The sequence below is a fragment of the Martes martes genome (genome assembly GCF_963455335.1).
Source record: "Martes martes genome assembly, chromosome: 17".
Taxonomy (NCBI): Eukaryota; Metazoa; Chordata; class Mammalia; order Carnivora; family Mustelidae; genus Martes; species Martes martes.
This window is the reverse complement of record NC_137905.1, coordinates 29,826,667-29,849,673: the sequence shown is the minus strand read 5'-3', so window position 1 is coordinate 29,849,673 and position 23,007 is coordinate 29,826,667. Positions and strand designations below refer to the sequence as shown.

Below are 23,007 nucleotides of genomic sequence, written 5' to 3'. Positions count from 1 at the left end.
GTAATCTTAAAACTTATTGTGTACCATACACAGTTATAAGAATCTTTGTTCTACTGGTTCCTCACTATAAGGATTGTTTCCACATTATAACGATCACACCTCAAACCAGTACTTCCCATTCCTTCTCTTGACCAGGCACATATAGAAAATGGGAGTACGTGTTCAGCAGCTTGGGGGCAAGAGTGCCTGTAGCCAGAGCGAGTCTAGTGTTTTCACCTCGCCACCCTATGCTATGATACTTCTGAAAAGCATGGCGTAACTTCCGGATCCAAAGGTGACGGTCTTGAAGAGACTGTTAAGATTACTAAGGCATCAACCCCGATGATGGTGCCTCAAGTTTACTCAGAAAGGTAATGGCTGACAAAGTATTCATCACTATGTAGTGCTCTGTAAAGCTCTACACCTTGGACTCTGTACCAAGCCCTGAAAAAGGTCTGAATTACTAAGAGTATATAAACACTAGGAGAAATTCAAACTTTGTAGTCACATTTGAAAGACTGTGCTGCTCTGTGGCTCTTTTTTTCTTTTTCCCTATAGAAGGAAACTTCCACCAGACTCTTCCATTCAAACGGCAATTCATAGCAGTACATTAGTTTGTCACATTAACCTACCATTTGGGCATTGCTTCTTTGTTTAGTAGAAAAGACCTCACAAGCCATACAGATCGTCTTGCCCTGCTTCAGTCACAGATGACCCAACCAAGGCTGAGAGAGGGTAAGCGACTTTTGAAAGGTAAAATACACTACCGTGGAGTTGTCATCTTTTGACCTTTTTTCCTCATCTGGTGTTATCACTCCGTTTTACGGACGGGAAAAATGAGGCTCTGAGAGGTCAAGGGCTCTCTTCCAAGGAGAAAGTTAATTAGCAGCAGAGTATTTTCTAATTTATAATGCACTGTGATTGCTTTGGTTATATCAAAGTCTACTGCCAATCTCACAAGCTAGGCATAGCTGAGCCCTTTCATCTTGCGGCTGCCTCTTGCCTCTGCGGAGGCCTTACTGACTTTAAGGGAACGCTGCCTAAGGGTCAATATTGTGGCTTGGAGAAAAAAATACAAGAAAATTTTCTCCTTTTCGGTCTATATGGCATTTTTTTGTCCTCCTCGATGAACTGAAAAGTTTTACACGACTTTTTGTGTCCCTCAAAATGTTGGGTCTTTATGTGAAGCATATTCCAAATGAACACCAATTGCAGCTACAATATTATTTCCTTCCCTAGTAGTTGAAATTTTAAAAAAGTTACTTAAAATATTGATTGACTTTTCGCCTCATTTTAAGTAAGTTTGTCCATGGGTGGGGAGAATTGGGAATTTTTATTAGAAAGATTCAGGTTCTTTCTATATTAAGTTTCATCTATGCAACTGAACTGCTTTGTATGGGTAGGTTTTAGGTGATTCACTCTCAAAATGAGGAAAGTGATTGATCTATGATCATTTTTGGAGATGAAGGAGATCTTTATAGTCAGTTGCTTAAATCCTTTTATTTCACATGGAAGAAGCAAGTTCAGAATCATTAGATGACTTGTCTGGGGTCACCAGGGAGTACGTAGAGGAGCAAAAACACAATTTTTTAAACCCTTAGTTATGTGCACATTGCACTATCATGCTGCCTCCACACAATGAGAGATTTAAGCAGTTCTGCAAATTTTATAAGAGGTCTTTTGACAAAGAAATTAAGTGTGATCATTCAAAATGGAAAGTATGATCATAAAAAGCAAACTAGCTGGTTTCCCTATTTGCCTGAGTCAATGTAATTTCTGTCTGCAATACAGAAAACCAACTTAAATTACACTATTTTATATAGTTTCATACGCGTCTCTCATATCAGGATAGATAATTACATTCAATGTTTTACTCAACAAATGGTTCCCAGGTTAATATTAACATTTTATCAAAATGCAAGTCAAAAAACTATTTTTCTATTTCTAAAGGTACTTAAAAACATGCAAAATACAGAAATACTGTGTGTGCGTGTGTGTGTGTGTGTAAAACGACCTACTAAAAGACTGACATTTAGGATTTAATATAAGCTTATTTTACCTTTCCTGGGGCATGCCTGTAAGCCTGCATTTTCATGCGCTTTTCTACGCCCAGTGTTAACACGAGATTGCACATAATTGTACGGTGTTTGCCTGTGACCCTGGATTTGAAGTTGCTGTTTGGCTGAAATGAGTCTGTTCTTGAGGACTTCATTCTGTCTTTCAAGCTCATGAACTTTCTCCTGCAGCTGCTCCATCATTTCTTCCATTTCCACATCTCGTCCCAGCCGCTTGGGGCCGCCACCAACCCGCTCATATCTTTTCTTGTCATTAACTAGCCGTATTAACTTGGTGGCCATTCTAGGGAAATAATAAAAAGATGAAAAGGAATGTGAGAAGTCAGCATAAAATGCATTCTGTTGAAAGGAACATAATCACTGTGAGGACTTCAGTGCAGAACCTGAATAATAAATTTCAGGTTTTGATGTAACTATTACTGCCTGTGAAGAATCCTTTGATGATAATTGAAACCACTGGGCAACAATCTGCTTTATAGCACTGACAAATAACAGTTTCCTAAGGCTTATCATTTAAGGTTAGTAAAGAGAGGACACATATTTACTCCATATGTTCCTCAAATGCAATTTTTAACGCATGACCTTATGTAGGAATGCTGTATGCACTTAAATGTAGCTACAGATTGTGGATGTGGTGGGTTAGAGATGTGAGCCACAGTAAGCTACAACTTTTGAAAAGTGTGTTAAGACTGCAGCATTTAGATGATATGTTTTAGGTGAACTCTTTTCAGGTTCTCTAAGATTAAGACATATTACAAGTACAAAAATGTTAGGATGCATAGGTACACACAGATAAAGAGGCCGGTGAAAAATTCAGAGAAACCGAAATGTGCCGCTTAGTGCCTGAGAAACGTTCATGTTTAATGGTAGAAAACACACAGATGCAGAAAGTATTATTTTAATGCCACCTTTAAATTTAGACATAAGTTGTGCTTTTGACATCTTAAGAGTTTATACCTTTCAGTCTTTTAAGTTTTGATAAAAACTGGTTAGACAGAACAAAAGACAGAAAGGGCACATGGGGGTGATGTAATATACACGTACGGAAAACATGCCTGACAGTGAATGGAAAAATCTTGGCAGGACAAGAAAGAAAAGGTGGCTTTGATGAGAGACACAAGTTCAAGACTTTACAAAATTGGTCGCACATCTTCAATAGCTGATTCTAGTTTACAGTGAATCTATTTTTATAAAGAGCCAGACGGAGATTGAAAATAAAAACTCACTTCATTTTTCTTTAAACGGGGTTTGCTTTATTTTAGCATGGTTATGGACAGAAGCTTTTACTTAAGAGAACAAAAGTGAAATAAAAAAATCCTTAATGGCTTTGGGATGTCATAGAACAACCTTTTTTTGCCCTAAGCGGAGTCCTCTGTAAAAGCGGTAGTAATACACGTCTATCTACACTTCTGGCTACTCAGCCTACAGCATGTGGCATCAGGGAGAAATATGCATAACATAATCAGTTAAGATTGTTTTCTCTTTCCCTTGAGGCAAATCCATTAAACATGCTTTATAAGGGATATAGGATAATAAAAACCAAGATCCAAGAGGACCACAAACACCCTAGTAAAATAATCAATGGATTAGTTCCTTTTCCTCCTAATCCAGAGAATGATATATCATGGGGAAATTTGGGCAGGTATCATAAGCCCAGCAGAGCCACACACTCTATCTAGCTCTTTAATGAGTTAAGGATCCTTACCCCCCCACTCCCCGATGGTTTAGCCATAGAAATATGGTTGCCATCTAAATGAGATGTCAACCTAAACATCTGAATCTTTTGTTATAGAGAGACTTTCACGGAGATAGAGATCACATTCAAAAGACACAGGTTTAATATAAAAAGCAGTCAACATGTGGAGAATCATAAATGACCCAAATTTTTAAGGAAAGAAAAGTACATCAGTAGAGTGGTTTTAAATTCCTTCAAGGATGTTCCAGGAAACTTTTTGTCAAGATACAAGATTCTATGTTTGTCCAGTAAAAGCAATAATTTCCATTTGTTTGATGTGGTTATTTTGTAGTATTAATGCATTATATGTGATCTGGTAAAGTCTGAGTACTAATTTAAAAGGTGGTTTATCAGATCTACATTTATGCGAATGTGATACTAATTACATCTTAAGGCTAAATTTCAAAGCAGTTCTGAGGTACCTGGCTGGCTCAGTCGGCAGAGATGTGACTCTTGATCTTGGGGTTATAAGTTCGAGCCCCATGTTGGGTGCAGAGATTACTTTAAAAAAAAAAAAAAGAGCAGTTCTACACGTTCCTCTAGGTAGTGTCTGTGGTGTGAAATTCAAGATTTTAGAGCTTTGGGTCACAGAGGTCATTGGATCACTACTCTCAGGGCTAAGTAAAATAACATCCCAGGAGGTTAAGTGGCTTGAACGTAATACCATAGGCGGTGGCAGAGAAAATAATAGAACACATGCATACAACTTGACTCCTAGCCGAGTCCTTTTTTCATTAAACTACATGGCTCGTTATTAGGTTGTTTTATACTTTCTGGCTAGGACAAATTACTAATGAGGTCAAGGTTGTGAATTCAATTATTTTACTGACCAATTAGGCTTACAAAGGAAAAAAAATTGTTTAGTGGTCATAGCGTACATTCCTCATTCTGATAGGACACGTGTGTGTTACTGGTCAGAAAAGGAATCAGGCAAGTGAGTCACAGGTTTTGAAAAAAGACACTATCATGACTCAAAAATGAACTCAAAGCAAAAGCCCCAAAACACAGCAGGTCAGTGGGTCATTAGAACAAAGTCCACTGAGTAGAAACGGAACTAGAATCACCCCTTTAGGATGCATTCTAAGCCCCCGCCCCCGCCTGACCCCCCTATCTTCTTTCTTCCATAGCTGTCTCAGCTTTTCATTTAACCTAGAACATGAATATGAATACAGGACTGTTGAAGCTTACAAATAGGAAGGTGTGTTTTTGTTTTTAATGCCACACATTCAGAAGATAGTCAAAGTGTTTCTGAACAAGAAGGAATGAAAGACTATCTACTCTTAAGAAGTTATCCCAGCAAAAATTTTATGCACACAAATCAAGGGACAATGTTACTTCAGAAACAGTAGGGACTCTATGAAATAGAGATTCTAGACTCATCCAAGCAAAGTTAAATATGTTCCAGATATTGAAGTGATGTTTTCATTAGTAAACTCCAAAACTTAATGGAACATGCATTCTAACAAGTTAGAATAGCTAATTACTTTTTCAAAATCTCATTTTAAACTAAGGCATTTAAAAAACAGATGCTTTGGCCATTTGCTTATTAAACTATAAATATTAAACCAGAAGTTATTTATAGACATGCTATACTCGTGGCACTCTTCGCTATTAGCTCTTTCTTTCAAATAGCCAACTTCAGACATAATAAACACTCATCATCTTTTTGGTTTATTATTCTAGTTTGTAAGATTTTCCATTTCTAAAAATTGTATTTATTTACAACCTGCCTTGTTCCAAAAAAGATTCCAGGTGGAGTTTTCAATTAAGTTTGTAAAAAAGCATATCCTCCAAACTTTACAGTGTCAGGAGACAAAGCTAAAAGCTTTTTATCATAACCTTTTAATTTTATCCTCTTGCTTGCAGGCATGCTGTTTAAGCAAAATATTCTCATCATGCAGACGCAAAAATCTGTCTTCCAGTTCCTCACGACTGATACGTGACACTGCCTGGCGAGACCTCATTGTCCGTGTTGTTGAAGTTTCTGTAAAAACGTCAAGGTAATTAATAGTGGGATTAGTTAAAATAGTCTCTAAATATTGTAACTGTTGATATTAATATAATCTCCGATGCACTCATCTCTTACTTTGTGACCCACAAATAAGACTGTTTTAGAAAATGTTATAGCATTGTTTATATCACCAATCAGAGAGGAGAATAATAATCTTTGCTATTAAAAGTTTACATACAATATTAAGGATTTGAGTAATAACAGTATCCATTCAAAATGGTATTTAAATAACCATTCTTTAAGAATGTAAGATGGAACTCTCATTCAATAAGACCTTTCAGTTTATATGCTCAATGTTGAAAAAAACAAATTAAAAGTCAGATTATCTAAAAGTTTTTTTTTTTTTAAGATTTTATTTATTTATCTGACAGACAGAGATCACAAGTAGGCAGAGAGGCAGGCAGAGAGAGAGGACAAAGCAGGCTCTCCACGGAGCAGAGAGCCCAATGAGGTGCTCGATCCCAGGACCCCGGGATCATGACCTGAGCCGAAGGCAGAGGCTTTAACCCACTGAGCCACCCAGGCGCCCCCCCCCCTTTTTTTTTTTTAACAGAGGCAAGAGTTTTAACAATAATTTGGTGAACATAAGATATTTTTCAGAGCTATGTATGGGTTCTGGATTCTAGAAAATAAACTGTAAAATTTGCAAGTACATACAACAAACTTTCACAAATCATTTATAAACTTTCTTATATATTTTTAAAGGACTTTCATACCTTTTAGCCTGTGTATATGATTTTTTACATATGCTTAAATTTAGTATTTTCCATATCACTAATTTGCAATCATCATCCAAAAGAATCAACAAATGGACAAAGGTTAAAGCCCCTATGGTTGGTTACTGAGGGCAAGAATTTAACTTAAGGTAGCGAATTCCAATAAACAGCTTTACACAATTAACATTTATTTGTATTTGAATACCTGGTACTCCACCAAAGATCTAAAGCAAAGCTTATACATACTTTTTACTTTCAAAAATAAAACCTGTATAGTCAATTTATCATTTTCAATGAACAACGCATTGACCACCTTTCTGTGGTAGTTCAAGGTTGCCAGTTGAATTGTTCTAATTAACGGGGGTAGTAAGACACCTTAGTGGAATATATTTTATAAAACAGCTGTCTTAATGACAAATGCAGTAGCATGACAGCAGAGCTGACACGTTGTATACACAAACAAAAACACAGCTCTATACTCTGAATTGTTCCTCAAAGCAGTGTTTCTCATTCTCAATTTGAAAGTGATATTTTAGCTCTAGGGTAACCACTACATGATAAAAGGATAAAGGAAACCTTTAATGTATATTAATTTGATAAAACAAAGTCAGTATCACTTGGATAAACAAACCATTTTGAGATACTCCACTTGAAAGGCAAAAATTTTTAAATACGGCATTTCCTCCCCTATAAAATTAAACATAAAAAAAAATTTTAATGGTGAATGTGATTTAAACCAGGCAATTCGGTTTGGAGGCTTGATACTCTCTGTGTAGTTTCTATTCATGTGTGGAATTTTAAAAAGATGATTTATAACAATTCTTTATCAGAACAGAGGGGGATTTTACATTTTCTATGAGCTGTTGATAATTGATGCATGCAGTAAAATACCATATGTTGTTTTAAACTTTCCATGTTCCTGTTTAGTCCAATCAAGAGCTATATAGTTACTTAAATGGCTTCGTTTGTAAGGATATCAGAAATACTTTAAATTAAAAGAAAAGAAGTTACTGATCAAAGTTCATAACGATAATAAATAACAGCTGGCCATACCTTGTAACCCTCCCATTCCAGAGAGGTTTAGACCTATATCTTTCACAGGCAGGTCTCCTGCTGTCTCATCAGTGGGACGAGACATGGCCTGTCTGTGGAGAAAAGAAAATTCAAATAAAATCCTTCCAACATATAATGTTAACTATGCAATGGAAAGAACCAAATAAAATGTATAAAGCATTATGATTTTAACAGACATCTATTGCCCACATGTGCTGCTTGAAGAAGGGGACAGCTTCTCTTTTAAAAGTAATACTACATTCAGGGGTGCCTGGGTGGCTCAGCAGGTTAAAGCCTCTGCTTTCGGCTCAGGTCATGATCCCGGGGTCCTGGGATCGAGCCCCACATCGGGCTTCCTGCTCGGTGGGGAGCCTGCTTCCTCCTCTCTCTCTGCCTGCCTCTCCACCTACTTGTGACCTCTGTCTGTCAAATAAATAAATAAAATCTTAAAAAAAAATAAAAGTAAGACTACATTCAATCAGTGTTCCTTTCAACAATAAATTTCCTATAGTTTGCTTAGGAAATGAGGTAAGATTATCATTCTTCCTTCTTTTTAAATTTCTTGATCTGAACAAAAACACTTACCCCAAATTTAAGAAACACTTCCTCTCCATACCCCACTCCCTTCTATCCCCCAAAGCAAGCAGGTATCTTGAAAAAACCTGGTCAAAAAACCTGATGCAAATGCTTGTTCTATTGTTTACTAGCTAGTCAAGTCACCTAACCTCGCTGAGTTTCAATTCCCTAATTTTATTATTTTTTTTTGAAAAAGTCATTTTACTTTTCATATATATATACACACACATATATACATATATTTTATTTTTAAAGATTTTATTTATTTGAGAGACAGAGATCACAAGCAGGCAGAGAGCCAGGCAGAAAGAGAGAGGGGGAAGCAGGCTCCCCGCTGAGCAGGGAGCTGTTGCGGGGCTCAATCCCAGGACCCCAAGATCATGACCTGAGCTGAAGGCAGAGGCTTAACCCACTGAGCCACCCAGGCACCCCATATATATTTTTTTAAAGTAAACTCTACCCCCAACACAAACTCATGGCCCCGAGATCAAAAGTCACGTGCTCTACTGAAAACTGAGCCAGCCAGTTGCCACAGCTCCTTAACTTTAAAAATGGAGAAGAGGTATTTTATAGAGTTATTCTAAGAGTGAGATGGTAAGTCAAAAGCAGTTAGTACATTTGCCTGGGATGTCAATATTACTTGAATATTAATTTTTAACTTGGTGTACAAATGAGTGTGTAGGTCCCAGTTTTGTGAAAGACGTTTCATAAATTGACCAGCTGAATTTGTTTTTGTTCTGTTCTTTCTTTGTTGCCATGAGGCCTAGTCCCAGGGCTTCCTACGTCAACATACAAGCTGTCCAGTTAATTCTGGCATCTTTACAGTTTCTATTCTTCAGAGATGCACCACAGTAACTCAGTTTTGTACGCGGATATAAACAGTCTGTGCAATGGTTAGTATATGGGAAAAAAAAAAAAAGAGTTTATATTTTATTTCAAACCACCCCAAGAGCCAAATGCAAACCAAGTGAAGGTGCCCTAAGGCAGAGCTTCTCAATCTCTAGAATGTTGGGCCCAGAATGTAAAGTCCAAGAGAATACCCAGCTTATTTGTCTTGTGCACCTCTGTATGGTATTCTCAGAGACCAACACAGAGGATGGCACATAGCAGGCATTCGCTAAATAGTTGCTGAATGAATGGAATCCATGGAGCTTGAGGGTCTGTAGACCCAAGAGATGGTTTATAAGATCTTGTATGTGTTATGTGTATATGCAATATCTTTAGGGAAAGGGCTCCTAACCTTTATTACAACTCGTCAAAGGTGGAGACCACTGCATTTACCTGTGGCATTAAACGATGAACAGACATATACTTGAGAGATCACCTCCTACTTCTTTTGACAACACTGCTACAGGAAAGATCAGTTTTTGGAACCAAATCATCAAGCAGTTTAAACACAGAACACTTGTGAAAATGGTAACTCTGCCATGTTAGAGTTACAGTAGCTTTTATAATAATGGTAGTGGGATTAACATTTACTGAATGCTTACTAAAATGTGCCAGGGGCTCTTCTAAGTGCTCCATTAATGGGAATTAATCAAGTATCTCACAATATCCCTATCAGGTTGTTGCTCAAATGATTCCTACTTTACAAATGAAAAAAAAATTAACAAAAACAAAAAACCAAGAGGCAGCTTTGGTAACTTGTCCAAGGTCACACATTTAAGTAGGGGTTGTCTGGTCATATTTTTGATTGTCTTGATTGGGAAGGTGGAAGGCAGTGTTACTGGCATCTAGAGGCCAGAGATGATGTTAAATGTCCTGCAGTGCACAGGAACCACAACAAAGAATTATGTGGCCCCAAATGTTAAGAGCGCCGAGGTTAACAAACCCTGTGCAATGCTGTCACGTATCTTCAACATCAACTCATGTAATCCTTCCTTGCTCACCATGCTCACTCAACACTCCTTTAGGTTCCTCAAAGCCATGGTACTTGTCTTGCTCAAAGCCTTTGCATCAGCTGGCTCCTCATTCTTGGGGGTTCAGCTCAAATGTCACTTCCTCAGAGATGCTTTCCCTGATCACCCTCTGTCAGAGTACTCTTCCTCCCAAATTCATCACTGTTCATTTCCGTCGTAGCAATCATCATTACCTAAGATTTCTTATTTGTTCACTAGCTCATTTCTACTTCGTCTCCACTAATAAGGTATAAGCATCTCGGGATGGGTATCAGTCCTATTCACAGCGGTAGGAAACAGTGTCTGGGGCAAGGCGGGCACCGAGATTAATATTTATTTCATGATTAATGAATACCTGGCATTGAGACTAACACGGTAAACAGGAACTCCGTCTTTATGTAGTTAATAGGCTATGGGGGTAACCAGACGATAAACAAATAATTATAAATAATTAAGCAAACAATAGGCCATTCAGGAGGCTTAAGGGTCTACCAACCAACCCTTAAGCCAGGGCTAATGAAAGAACTGTGTTTCTGTGCCCTTCTACTTGAGGTACTTGGACAGGCACGGCAATTATCATCAACTCTCATCACCTAGGGTTTCAGGGTAGGATGTAAAATTTCAAACCGGTGCTGGGCGTGGGGATAATGGGCGGGCTGTGATTCAGGCCTGGGTATGTGGTGTCTCGTGCCGGGCTGCTTTTCACGCGAGCAGAACTCTAAGGCCTTCTCTAGGACATAGGGCAGACCCCAGGACCCCGACCCGTGCTGCACGTAGAGGGTGGGCCACCTCCGCCCCCCTCGACTCCCCCAGAGTACTCACCGCCACTCTCTCCCCACGGCTAGCTACCGTTGCTATAGCGCCGACGGCGTGTTGGGCGCCTGGCGGAGAGGAGCACGGGAAAAACATGGCAGGCTCCGTTGCCTCCTGGGAAATGTAGTTTTGCTCCTGCTCTAACCCGCCCGCTCGCTGCGTAGATTTCGGCCCTGGGAAATTCTCGTGCCCCAAACCCCGAGGCGCTCTCGAGCTTCGCCGCCTTGCATCTTGGGAATGGTAGTTCTCGTGGATCTGACGGAGAACGGCGCTGGGCGGGAGCAGGATGCCGAGAGAACTACAAGCAGGAGGCGGGGTCCAGGGAGAGGGATCTACGCGGCTAACAGTGGCGAAGACGGCTGTAGCGGCAGCATGAAGCGGACCCCGACCGCCGAGGAACGAGAGCGCGAAGCTAAGGTATGTCGGCCTCTCCGCGGTCTGGGATCCTCCGTGCCCTTGTAGCTAGGGGCCGGGAGCCGGAAGGGCTTGGTTGCATGGCCAGCGGACGCACAGTCTTAAGCCAAGGGATGACAGGGCCTTGTCAGTAAGGGAACCAGAGACATTGGGGGATACACGTTCATGCTGGTCAGGATGCGGGCCTAGTCGTGTTGGATCTGTTCACCGGTGAGAATCACGACACCCATTTCCTTCCCCTGCTTTTCTTGGTCTTTGTAGCTACCCTGATGCCTCAGTTTACCGGACTGTGATCATCACAGTTGTTCTTTCTCTTAGTGATGGTTTCCTAGGACTGAGATTGGTTCAGATGAAGTATCTGTGCGATCAGATGTGTTTATGGGGAACAGTTGTCTTAGTGGCTGCCTCTTGTGATCTGTGTCTTCAGCACAGAGGAGATGAATCTAACAACAATCCTGTTTTCCACCTTTGGGGTTTCGCTTCTGGTAGTTGCCATTCCATGGGTGGCAATAATAACATCTACGGTGACTTCCTTTTTTTTTTTTTTTTAAGCATTTATTACATCTCAGGATCTACGTTAAGTTGGTAAAATTTATAGTACTTCATGTTGTTACCATAGCAGATCGATATTATGCAGATGGGGTGATAACAGCCCTGTTTTACAGATGAAGACTTAAGGTTCAGAAGAATTGAGTGTTTTCCTTTCTCTCACTTCCCAAATCAAGTCCTGTTGGTTTGTTTACACATGTCTGTGACATGTCCACTTCTTCTGTCTCCACCACCTTGGACCAAGTTTCCATTATCTCTTTAATGGATGTTGCAATAGTCTCTGTATTGGTCTACTCTTATTCTACACCCTAACAACTCCCTTGTCCTCTTTCTTCCACACAACCAGTCCCTTGCACACTATGGAGAGTGATCTTTTCAAAGTGCACATCTAATCATGTCCTTTTCCTTCCTTCCCCCTCTGCCAACCACCTGTTTAAAAATCTTCCACGATGTTCTGTTGCTCTTTGGAGAAAGAGAAGATTTCACATGGCCTAAAATGTCTTGCATGGTTTGGACCCTGCGTGTTCCTACAGCCTCATGAGACATGACACTCTCCCTGCTCTCTACCCATCAGCCACTTTGTCCTTCTTAAAAGGCCCTCTTTCCTGCTTTATCTGGTTACATAGCCTTTACCCATGCTGCTGTGTTGTCTACTCTATATTAGGCAAATATTAGAAGTAAGGACCAATGGGAACTAAAACGAAGTTCTTGCTCTTGTAGAATTTAGAATCGTACAAGTGAGTTTGTGTTAGGGCAGTACCTCTATGGATTTAAAATATAAAATCTGGGGGTGTCTGGGTGGGCACAGTTGGTTAAGCATCTGCCTATAGCTCAGGTCATGATGTTGGGATCCTGGGATCGATCCCTGCATCGGGCTCTGTTCAGTTGCGAGTCTGCTTCTCCCTCTCCTTCTGTGATCTTGCTTGCTCTCACTCTCTCTCAAATAAATACATGAAATCTTAAAATATATATTTATAAAATCTGTCCTATAATGACCTGAGTTATAACAAGGTTTCACCAGGGACATGAAGTTTTCATGCTAGAGTCTGCCTGTGATATGGACAGTATATTAAAGACGGATTCAGAGAGGAGAGGATCCTTCTGAGAAAGAGATGAATGTCACCCAATGGCATTGTGTATGTTGTCTTTCTCACCTTTTAGCTTTACATTTATGTTACTCATTCTGTTGATTTATTGAGTATCTATTATTTGCTAGACACTGGAATTATGGCTTAAACTAAGATAGAATCCCTGTACAAAGGAGCTTTTACTCTATTGCAACCTTACCCTTTGCCTGTGAGATAATGATTTATATCATCCACATTTTATGGAGTGGAAACCAAGGCTTGAGGAAATCATGACTTGCCCAAGGCCACTTGGTTGCTGTGTGGAACTAGGACTCAGAACCAGGTCTTCTGACTCAAAGCTTTTTTCCACTTTCAACATTAGAAACACGTTGAATTGATAGAGCAAGTTGTCTTCCTCTTTACTTCAAAGAATTCCTTTGATACTTATTTAAATTTGCATATGAACATGTTATTGGTTAGAACAAAGTATAGGCAATTAAGTTTTAATGGTTAAACAGAAAATGGTCAGTTATTCATGAACTTTCTTATTTTCTAATTGACTTTATTGAGGTATAATTTATGTAAAATAATTTGCACCCATTTATAGTGTACAATTTGACAAGTTGTGACAGGTGTATATACTTGTGACACCACCATCATAGTTGACATAGAGAACCTCTCAATCCCTTCTAGAAATTTCGTCTTGATTTGCGGTCAGTGTCTCCCCCACCTTGGCTCCCAAGCAGCCATCAATAGTGTTTTCTGTTACTGTAGACGAGTCTGTATTTTCTAGGATTTCATATAAATGGAAACAAACTGTGTGTACTGTTGAGTCTGTCTACTTCCACTCAGCATTTTTGAGATTTTTTGAGATTCATTCATGTTGTCCTGTGTATCAGTAGTTCATTCCTTTTTATTGCTGAGTGATGATTTACTGTATGGTTTTACCACGTATTGTTAATTCATTCACCTGTTGCTGAAGTACATTTGGATTGTTTCTGGTTTGGGGCTGATTATGTAAAAAAGCTGCTATGACCATTCATATATAAGTCTTTGTCTTTATTTCTCTTGGATAAGCACTCAGGAATCCAACTGCTCAGTTCTTTGTAAGAAACTGCCAAAGTGATTCTGCAACTTGCATTAGTTTCCTAGGGCTGCCTTAGCAAGTTCCCATGAACTTGGTGTCTTAAAACAACAGACATTTATTCTCTCTTAGTTCTAAAGGTAAGTCTGGATGCAAGGTTTTCACAGGTCATGGTCTCTCTGCAGGCTCTAGGGGGAGAATCCTTGGTTGCCTCTTTTAGCTTCTGGTGACTCCTGGTATTTCTTGGTTTGGGCAGCAAACCAGCTGGCTTCTGTGTTCCCACGGCTACCTTCTCAGTGTTTTTTGTGTGTGTGTCAAATCTCCCTCTCCTTTCTCTAGTAAAGACACTGGTCGTTATATTTAGGGCTTACCCTAAATCCAGGATGATCTTAATCTCAGGATCCTCAGTGTAATTACATCTACAAAGACTCTTTTTCCAAATAAGATCACATTTGCAACAACCGTGGGTTAAGATTGGACATATTATCTCGGGGGATGTTACTCACACCCAGTACACCATTTTATATCTTCCTCAGCTGTGTACGAGAATTCTAGTTGTTCCATGTCCCCACTGATACTTAGTATTGTCAGTCTTTAAAATTTTAGCCATTCTAGTGGCTGTGTAGTGGCATCTCCTCGTAGCTTTAATTTGCATCTCAGTGACGACTAATGAAGCTGAGTATCTTTTTTAAAAAGCTTTGGATGTATAACTTATGTACTATAATACACACCTCTTTTAAGAGTACAATTCAGTGATTTCTAGAATACTCGTTTGGAACATTTCTATCATCTCCCAAAGAAGATGTATATTCGTTTGTAGGTTATTCTCCATTCCACCTCTTGTCCCTAGGCAGCCACTGATCCATTCTCTGTTCTCCAAAGTTGCCTTTTCTGGAGATTTCATGTAAATGGGGTCAGACAATATGTTGGTCTTTTGTGTTTGGTTCCTTTCATCCAATACTTTGTTCCTGTTTATTATTAAATAGTATCGTATTCCAATATATGAATATACCATCTTTTATTTAATCCTTTCACCAATTGATGGATATTTGGGTTTTTTATACTTTTTGGCTATTATTAAAAATGCTGCTGTGAACATTCATATTCTCCTTTTCGTATGGACACGTATTTTCCTTTCTCTTGGGTAGAGGCCTAGGAGTGGAATTGCTGGTCACGTGGTAAATCTGTATTTAACTTTTTTTTTTTTAAAGATTTTATTTATTTATTTGACAGACAGAGATCTCAAGGAGGCAGAGAGGCAGGCGGGGGGGGGGGTGGTGGGAAGCAGGCTCCCTGCTGAGCAGAGAGCCCGATGCAGGGCTCGATCCCAGGACCCTGAGATCATGACCTGAGCCGAAGGCAGAGGCTTAACCCACTGAGCCACCCAGGCGCCCCTGTATTTAACATTTTAAGAGACTGCTATACTGTTTCTTTGGTCTGAAGGTTTGAGTCCTCCCCAGATTTTTATGTTGAAATCCTAATCCCCAAGGTCGTGGCATTGGGAGGTAGGGCCTTTTGGAGGTGATTAGGTGATTAGGAATGGGATTAGGGCCTTTATGAAAAAGGCCCGAGAGAGCTCCTCATCTCTTCTGCCATGTGAGGACACAGAAGTTTGGAGTCTTTAGCAGGAAGAGAGTCCTCCCTAGAACCCGACCATGCTGGTACCAAAATCTTGGACTTCCAGCCTCCAGAACTATGAGCAACACATTTCTGCTGTTTATAAGCCATGCAGTCTGTGGTATTTTGTTAGAGCAGCCCGAATGGACTAAGACATTGTTTTCCAATGTGGGTGCGCCATTTTGTTTCCACCAGCAATGCTTGAGGGTTCCAATTTCTTTCTTTCTTTCTTTTTTTTTTTTTTAAGATTTTATTTATTTATTTGACACAGAGACAGAGATCACAAGTAGGCAGAGAGACAGGCTGGGTTGGGGGGGGGGGAAGCAGGCTCCCCGCTGAGCAGAGAGCCCGATGCGGGGCTGGATCCCAGGATCCTGAGATCATGAACTGAGCTGAAGGCAGAGGCTTAACCCACTGAGCCACCCAGGCACCCCAGGGTTTCAATTTCTTCACATACTTGTCACCTCCTGTTACTATCTTTTCGATTTTAGTAATTAAAAAATCGGTGTGAGGTGTATCTCATAGTGGCTTAAAAATGTTTTTTAAAAGATTTTATTTATTTGGGATAAAGTGAGTATGTGAGAGAGAGCATGAGCAGGGAGGGGGCAGGAGGGCTGAGGGAGAGGGAGAAGCAGGCTCTCTGCTGAGCAGAGAGCCAGACACTGAGCTCCATCTCAGGACCCTGGGATCATGACCAGAGCAGAAGGCAGGTGCTTAACCAAACCAGGGGGTGCTTCTTGGGGCTTTGATTTTCATTTCCCTAACGTGTAATGATGCTGAGTTTGTCATGTGTTTATTGACCATGTATCTGTTTGTTTTTGTGAGGTGTCTGTGCAAATCTTCTGCCCATCTTTTGAGCTGGTTTTCTTCTTAATAGTAAGTGTTATGAGTTGTTTATATTTTCTAAGTGTCAGTTCTTTGTCGGTGGTATGTACTGTGAACATAGTTTTCCAGTCTTTTAGTTTACTAAATGGTTTTTTGAAGAGCAAAAGTACTTAATTTTGATAAAGGTCTAATTTATTGATATTGCTTTTTATGATTAATTCTTTTTGTGTTATATCTATGAAATCATTACCTATCCCAAGGTCACAAAGATTTCTTGTTTGCTTTTTAAATTAAACTCGATCATCCCCATAATGGGTAAATATTACTTTTGGTTTTTCTTTTCTCTTTGAAATATCTTAGATTGTGTTTTTTTTTCTTGTGATTGCTTAGGCTGTAGACTTTTATACAGCGTCCAAGTCCGGAGGGTGAATGCAAAGGCTGGACTAAATATTATCTAGCTTTTCCAGATCACGTTTATTTAATCTGTGTTAAAGCCTAGGAATGCACCAAAGCATATTCATGCATTTTTAAAGTGAATTTTTCTTGTAAGACATACAGTGGCATGGTCCCGATCAGTATTTGGTGGTCCCAGTTGGAACCATGGCCTTTAAAATTTCCTTGCCGTTGGGATGGACGGTTGGCACCCCATGCTTCCGTTTCTCCTGCCAGAAAATAGCATCAAGCATGGCTTCTAGTGTGCATTCCTGTGAGCGTCCAGTGTGATGAGGTTTGGCCCCTGCCAGGGACACAGTAGATTCAGCTTGGAATGAGTCCTGTTGTCCAAAGGGCCCTCCACTGATACAGGGTTGCCCCCATGTTTTTTGCTTTTCACAGATGACCTCGTTTGTTATTTGAAAATGATTTAAAATTCATAGAAGAGCAGCAAGAGTAGCACCGAGAGCCCTCACAGGCCTACCGTGCAGATGCACAACTTGTTAACATCTTGCCACATTTGTTTTTTGCTTTCTCTCTCCCTATATATATACACATGAACCATTATTATTATTACTACTGTTTTTAGAGATTTTATTTATTTATTAGAGAGCGAGTGAGCATGAACCAGGGAGTGGCAGAGGGAGAGGGAGTAACAAGCTCCCTGCTGAGCAGAGAGCCCGATGTGGGGCTTGATCCCAGGACCCTGGGATCATGACCTGAGCCGAAGGCAGAGGCTTAAGCCACTGAGCCACCCAGGCACCCGTATTATTTTTTTTAATGAACCATTACAGAGGAAGTTGGAGGCACCTCAATGTTCTTTTACCCCTGAATACTTCAGCATTTATTTCCTAAGAACAAGGACACTTTGTTGTATAGAAACACAGTCAGTTGTCAGGTTCAAAAAAATTAACATTGATAAAATACTCTTATTCCGAAGTCCGTATGTAAATTTTGCTAATTGTCCTAAGGATATCTTTTATAGCTTTCCCCCCGTCCCTTGGCCCAGGTTCTATTCCAGGACCGCACATCGCCTATAATTGTCACGTGTTTGGTTTCTTTTACCCTCCTTTAATCTGGTCTACTTAATTTGGTTCCTCATGCTTTCCTTCATGACATTGACATTTGGGATGAGTAAGGTATTGTTGACATTTGGGATGAGTACAGGCTGTTTGTTTTGTATGCTTTCCCAGTATTCTTATTTGTCTTGATACTTCCTGATGAGAAGAATCACATTATGCATTTCTGGCATGTATATTTTTGCAGAAACACAGGGGCCATTAGAGATCACACATTTACAACTCACATATCCGTCCTGCCTATAGATGTGTTTTCCTTGGCCCAAACTATGTTGAGAGTTTTCTGAATTATTTTCTGATACAAAGTGGAGATAAAAATCTGTCTAGCTTTCTGGTAAAACGAGACTCTGGCGACACTGGGCTTGTCCTGCACTCACCGGAGCTGAAGAGTGGCTGCCCCTTTCGAGGGGAATTCCATTTGCCACCCTCCAGCTTTGCCCGTTAGCAGGTCGGAGTATGGGGCTTGTGAGCTAGCATCCTGGATTCGAGTCCTGCTCTGTCACTGTTTGGGGCAAGCGACTTCATTGCCCTGAACCTTATGTTCTTCACCTATAAAATTGTGATATTTATGGTCATGGTGAGGATTAAGTGAGATATATGGAAAGCACCTAGAACGTTCGTGGCCCATATTAAAAATAAAAGTAGTTGTTACCACCATCGTGTCATCGGCATCAAAGTTACCACCTATCTGATCCCTGTAGATATTTTAGGCTATGTTCAGGATATTCCTTCGGTACATGGACATCAGCTGTCCAATTGGACAGATTTTCTCAACTGGGGGTTCTACTGACTTCTATGCATCCCAAATGTTATAAACTATGTACCACTCTTGGGAGAATTGAGAAAATAGTCATTCAAACCATTTTGAATGACTATTCATTCAGTGGTTCAATGGTTTGAGTGACTATTTTCTGTGTTCTGTGGTTCAGATCAGGAATCTGGTTAAGTGCCAGGTAGCATACATGGGACTAGGGGCAGGTAGGAAAATATGGCAGATTTGGTTCCTTGGAACTGGCTGCCTTTCCATGAAAGGAAACAGTAGAGTGGTGAGTTTTATCATGGAGCAAGGAGTGTGTACTGTACTATGGACGTCATTGGAATTCCTTCCTCAGGAAGATCTGTTTAACCTCGTCTTGGGGTCATGGAATTCCTAAGATCTGTCTAAGGATGTATCCTTATGAGAGGCCTGAGACTCCTTTAGAAGTTGTTCAGAAATATTAGACCTGTTCTTTTTCCTAATTCCAGTTTGGTTAACACAGTGTTATATTAGTTTCAGGTGTGCTATGTAGTAATTCTGTAATTCTGTATATTATGGTAAATGTGTTCTTAATCCCCTTTACCTGTTTCACCCCCCACCCCCAACTTCCTCTCCGGTAACCATCTGTTTGTTCTCTGTACTTCAGAGTCTGTTTTATGGTTTGTCTGGTTTTTTTCCTTTTTTCTTTTGTTTTGTTAAATTCCACAAGTGAGTGAAATCGTATAGTATTTGTTTTTCTCGGACTGACTTGTGTTTTGCTTAGCATTACACTCTCTAGCTCATCCATGTCGTTGCAAATGGCAAGATTTTGTTCTTTTCTATGGCTGAATAATATTCCATTGTGTAGCTACGCCACATCTTTTATTTATTTATTTATTTATTTTTTAGTACCTGCCATGCCCAGTGTGGGTCTTGAACTTGTGACCTTGAGATTAAGAATTTCATGCTCTTCTGACTGAGCCAGCCAAGTGCTCCTATACTACATCTTCTTTATTCGTTTATCTGTGGTCACTTGGGCTGCTTCCATAATTTGGCTATTGGTGGTGCTGTAAACATAGGGGTGCATGTATCCCTTTGAATTAGTGTTTTTGTATTTTTTGGGTAACTGTCCAATAGTGCAATTACTGGATCATAGGATAGTTCTATTTTTAATTTTTTGAGGAATCTCCATATTGTTTTCCATAGTGGCCGTACCAGTTTGTATTCCCACCAGCAGTGCAAGAGGGTTCTTTTTTTCCCCACATTCTTGTCAACACTTGTTTCTTGTGTTGTTGATTTTAGCCATTCTGACAGGTGTGAGGTAATATCTCATTGTAGTTTTGCTTTGTGTTTCCCTGATGATCAGTGATTTTGAGCATCTTTTCACATGTCTGTTGGCCATCTGTATGTCTTCTTTGGAGAAATGTCTGTCATATCTTCCGCCCATTTTTTAATTGGATTATTTGTCTTTTGGGTGTTGAGTTTTAAAAGTTTTTTATGTGTTTTGGGTACTAACCCTTTAGTGGTTATGTTATTTGCAGACATCGTCTCCCATTCAGTAGGTTGTCTTTTAGTTTTTATTTATTTATTTTTTCCCAAAGGTTTTATTTATTTATTAAATTTGCCAGAGAGAGCGAGAGAGTGTGAAAGGACAAGCAGGGGGAGCAGCAGGCAGAGGGAGAAGCAGGCTCCCCGCTGAGTGAGGAGCCCAATGCAGGACTTGATCCCAGAACCCTGGGGTCATGACCTGTTGATTGTTTCTTTTGCTGTGCAGAGCTTTTTATCTTGATGTAGTCCCAATAGTTTATTTTTGCTTTTGTTTACCTTGCCTCAGGAGACAGATCTAAAAAGGAAGTAGTTATGACCCATGTCAAAGAAATTACTGCCTGTGCTCTCTTCTAGGATTTTTATGGTTTCAGGTCTCACATTTAGGTCTTTAATCCATTTTGAATTTGTTTTTGTGTTTGGTGTAAGAAAGTGGTCCAGCTCATTCTTTTGCATGTTGCTATCCAGTTTTCCCAACACCGTTTGTTGAAGAGACTTTTTTTCCCATTGCATATCCTTGCCTCCTTTGTCAAAGATTAATTCACCATATAATCATGGGTTTATTTCTGGGCTTTCTATTCTGTTCCATTGATCTGTGTGTCTGTTTTTGTGTCAGTGCCATAGTGTTTTGGTAAGTACAGCTTTGCAGTATGACTTGAAATCTGGTATTGTGATACATCCAGCTTTTTCTTTTCCAAGATTGCTTTGAGGGGCACCTGAGGGGCACCCAGTGGCACAGTTGGTTGAGTGTCCAATTCTTGGTTTTGGCTCCGGTTGGGGGTCTCAGGCTTCTGAGATTGAGTCCCATAATGGGTTCCGTGCTTAGAGCAGAGTCTGCTTGGGATTCTCCCTCCCTCAGCCCCTCCCTTTCCCTCCAGATAAATGAATAAATCTTTGAAAAAAATTGCTTTGACTATTTGGAGGTTTTTTTTTTTTTTTTTTTTTCTGTTTGTTCCCATACAAATTTTAGGATTCTTTGTTCTAGTTCTGTGAAAAATGCTGTTGGTATTTCAGTAGGGTTTTAGAACCGTTCTTTAGTCATGGAGTAAAACGGTATAGATATTGAAATCCAAGCTAGTCTCAAAGATTCTTATGTTGTCTTGGGTAAGATCATCTTTTTTAAAAATACTGAAAATGGAACAGTTTAGATTTGTTACTGAGACGATTATATACATTTAATAGAAACATGATAATTTTAAGTAATGTACATTTGTATCAGTGAAGGAATATATCCAGAATAAACTTGTTGTTTCAAATAACTATCATTAAAAAAGTCTGGTTTTGGTGGCAGTTGTCTTAATATCATTTAATAAGATAAACTTAAGTTATATGGTCTAATGAGTTATAAATACAATAACTGAATAAAAGAAAGTTTGTTGTTTATGTATGTACTTATTAGGTCTTTTTACTTAGATTTATTTTATTTTATTTTTTTCCAGCTCGGCATTGGATTATTTTGCCAGTCTATGAGTTGCTAACTTAAGAAACCAAACATAGAACATTTTTGGTGGAGACCAATGATCAGGGGACTTAAGAAATTAAAACTTCTCCTGGCAGATTCTACTCTGTGTTTTTTTTCCCACAAAAGTCTTTCTTTATTTTTTTGCTTGATCTCTCTTCCAGTGTGTGGGTCAACTTTCAATCACCGTTTTGTAGTTTTGATTGCCTTCTCAGGATAGAACGGTTAGCTTATTTGTGCATGGCTTCCGAACCACTTTGTATACCTTCCTTGGAAAGTCAACTAGCTAAACCGTTGAGTCACTGTGAATTCATGCTACTTTGTATTATTTCCAGGTCTGTTTCTTAACCATATCAGCGTTGGGTTTGAAGACTAAATTTGCCATTTGAGAAAAGTCTTAGACACTTTAAACAACCATTAGCTTCTTTGAAGACAGCACTGGTGTCTGATTCATCCTTCTGTCTCTTCCGTATACCCTAGCAGAGTGTCTTACACACAGGAGACATTCGTAGGTGTCTGTTAAAGAAAGATTGAATGGTTGAGAGCTTCCACTGTCTGATTCAGGTTATGTGTGACCCTTAACAATGATCATTTTGGCTCGCTGGCTGCCAATTGGATTTCACTGTGGCTAAGTTTGGCAGCGTGGTTATTGGTGTTTACACTGATGCCTCAGGAAACTGGAGACCCTGTCTGATTAGTTTTGTTATTTCCCCATTCTATCCCTGGCACTTAACATAGTAAGTATTCTATACGTATTCATCAAATGAATGAATGAATTCCCCAAAGCATCACCTGTTGCTGGTCATTAGGCTTTCCATCAGTGAGAGCTGAGACGGAAGCTGAACGAAATAATGGAAAAGGGTTAAATACTTTATGAATTTTAAATTACTTGACGTAAGTGTAGATACACATATTAATTTTGAGAAAAAGGATTCTTTTCAGCACATGCTTAGCAACTGCCAGCAATTGTTTTCTAGTGCTCTCTTTCAAATTTAAGATGCTAGTTTACCCTCGAGGGTTAGTGTGTTTTCTAGTTGTTAGTATATTAGGGTAGATTTCTTGATAAAGTTATATTTAAAGTGTGACTTTCTAACCTCTGGGGACAAGAACTTTATAGTTGAGATGGTACTTTTGGAACCTTAAAGAAAGTTACAGTTCAGAGGTGGATTTAAAGTTCTGCTAACCACATTCACTTGACCTTCTGTTATACACTGGTCTTGCATTATTTTACAAATCCATCTCACCAGTGGATTTTCCAGTGCAAGCCGGGAGGAATCTTGGGGGCTGTTGGGTTGGATCAGGAAATGTTCAGGAGATGAAGACTTGCATTGATAGGAGCTTGTT

General features: G+C 39.6%; 2 protein-coding genes across 2 annotated transcripts in view; one reads left to right on the top strand and one right to left on the bottom strand.

The window, feature by feature from the left end:
- Window positions 1–10,922, bottom strand: part of RPGRIP1L (RPGRIP1 like) — a 94,447-nt gene extending 83,525 nt beyond the window's left edge. Inside the window, exons 1-4 of the mRNA XM_080828721.1 lie at window positions 10,866–10,922; window positions 7,570–7,661; window positions 5,629–5,773; window positions 2,039–2,337 (exon numbers count right to left, since the gene is read on the bottom strand). Of these exons, the coding sequence (XP_080684847.1) occupies window positions 2,039–2,337; window positions 5,629–5,773; window positions 7,570–7,654 (529 nt within the window). The 5' untranslated portion in view covers window positions 7,655–7,661; window positions 10,866–10,922. The remainder of the gene's footprint in view (window positions 1–2,038; window positions 2,338–5,628; window positions 5,774–7,569; window positions 7,662–10,865) is intronic.
- Window positions 10,923–11,189: 267 nt separating this feature from the next.
- Window positions 11,190–23,007, top strand: part of FTO (FTO alpha-ketoglutarate dependent dioxygenase) — a 371,751-nt gene continuing 359,933 nt past the window's right edge. Inside the window, exon 1 of the mRNA XM_080828266.1 lies at window positions 11,190–11,273. Within this exon, the coding sequence (XP_080684392.1) occupies window positions 11,229–11,273 (45 nt within the window). The 5' untranslated portion in view covers window positions 11,190–11,228. The remainder of the gene's footprint in view (window positions 11,274–23,007) is intronic.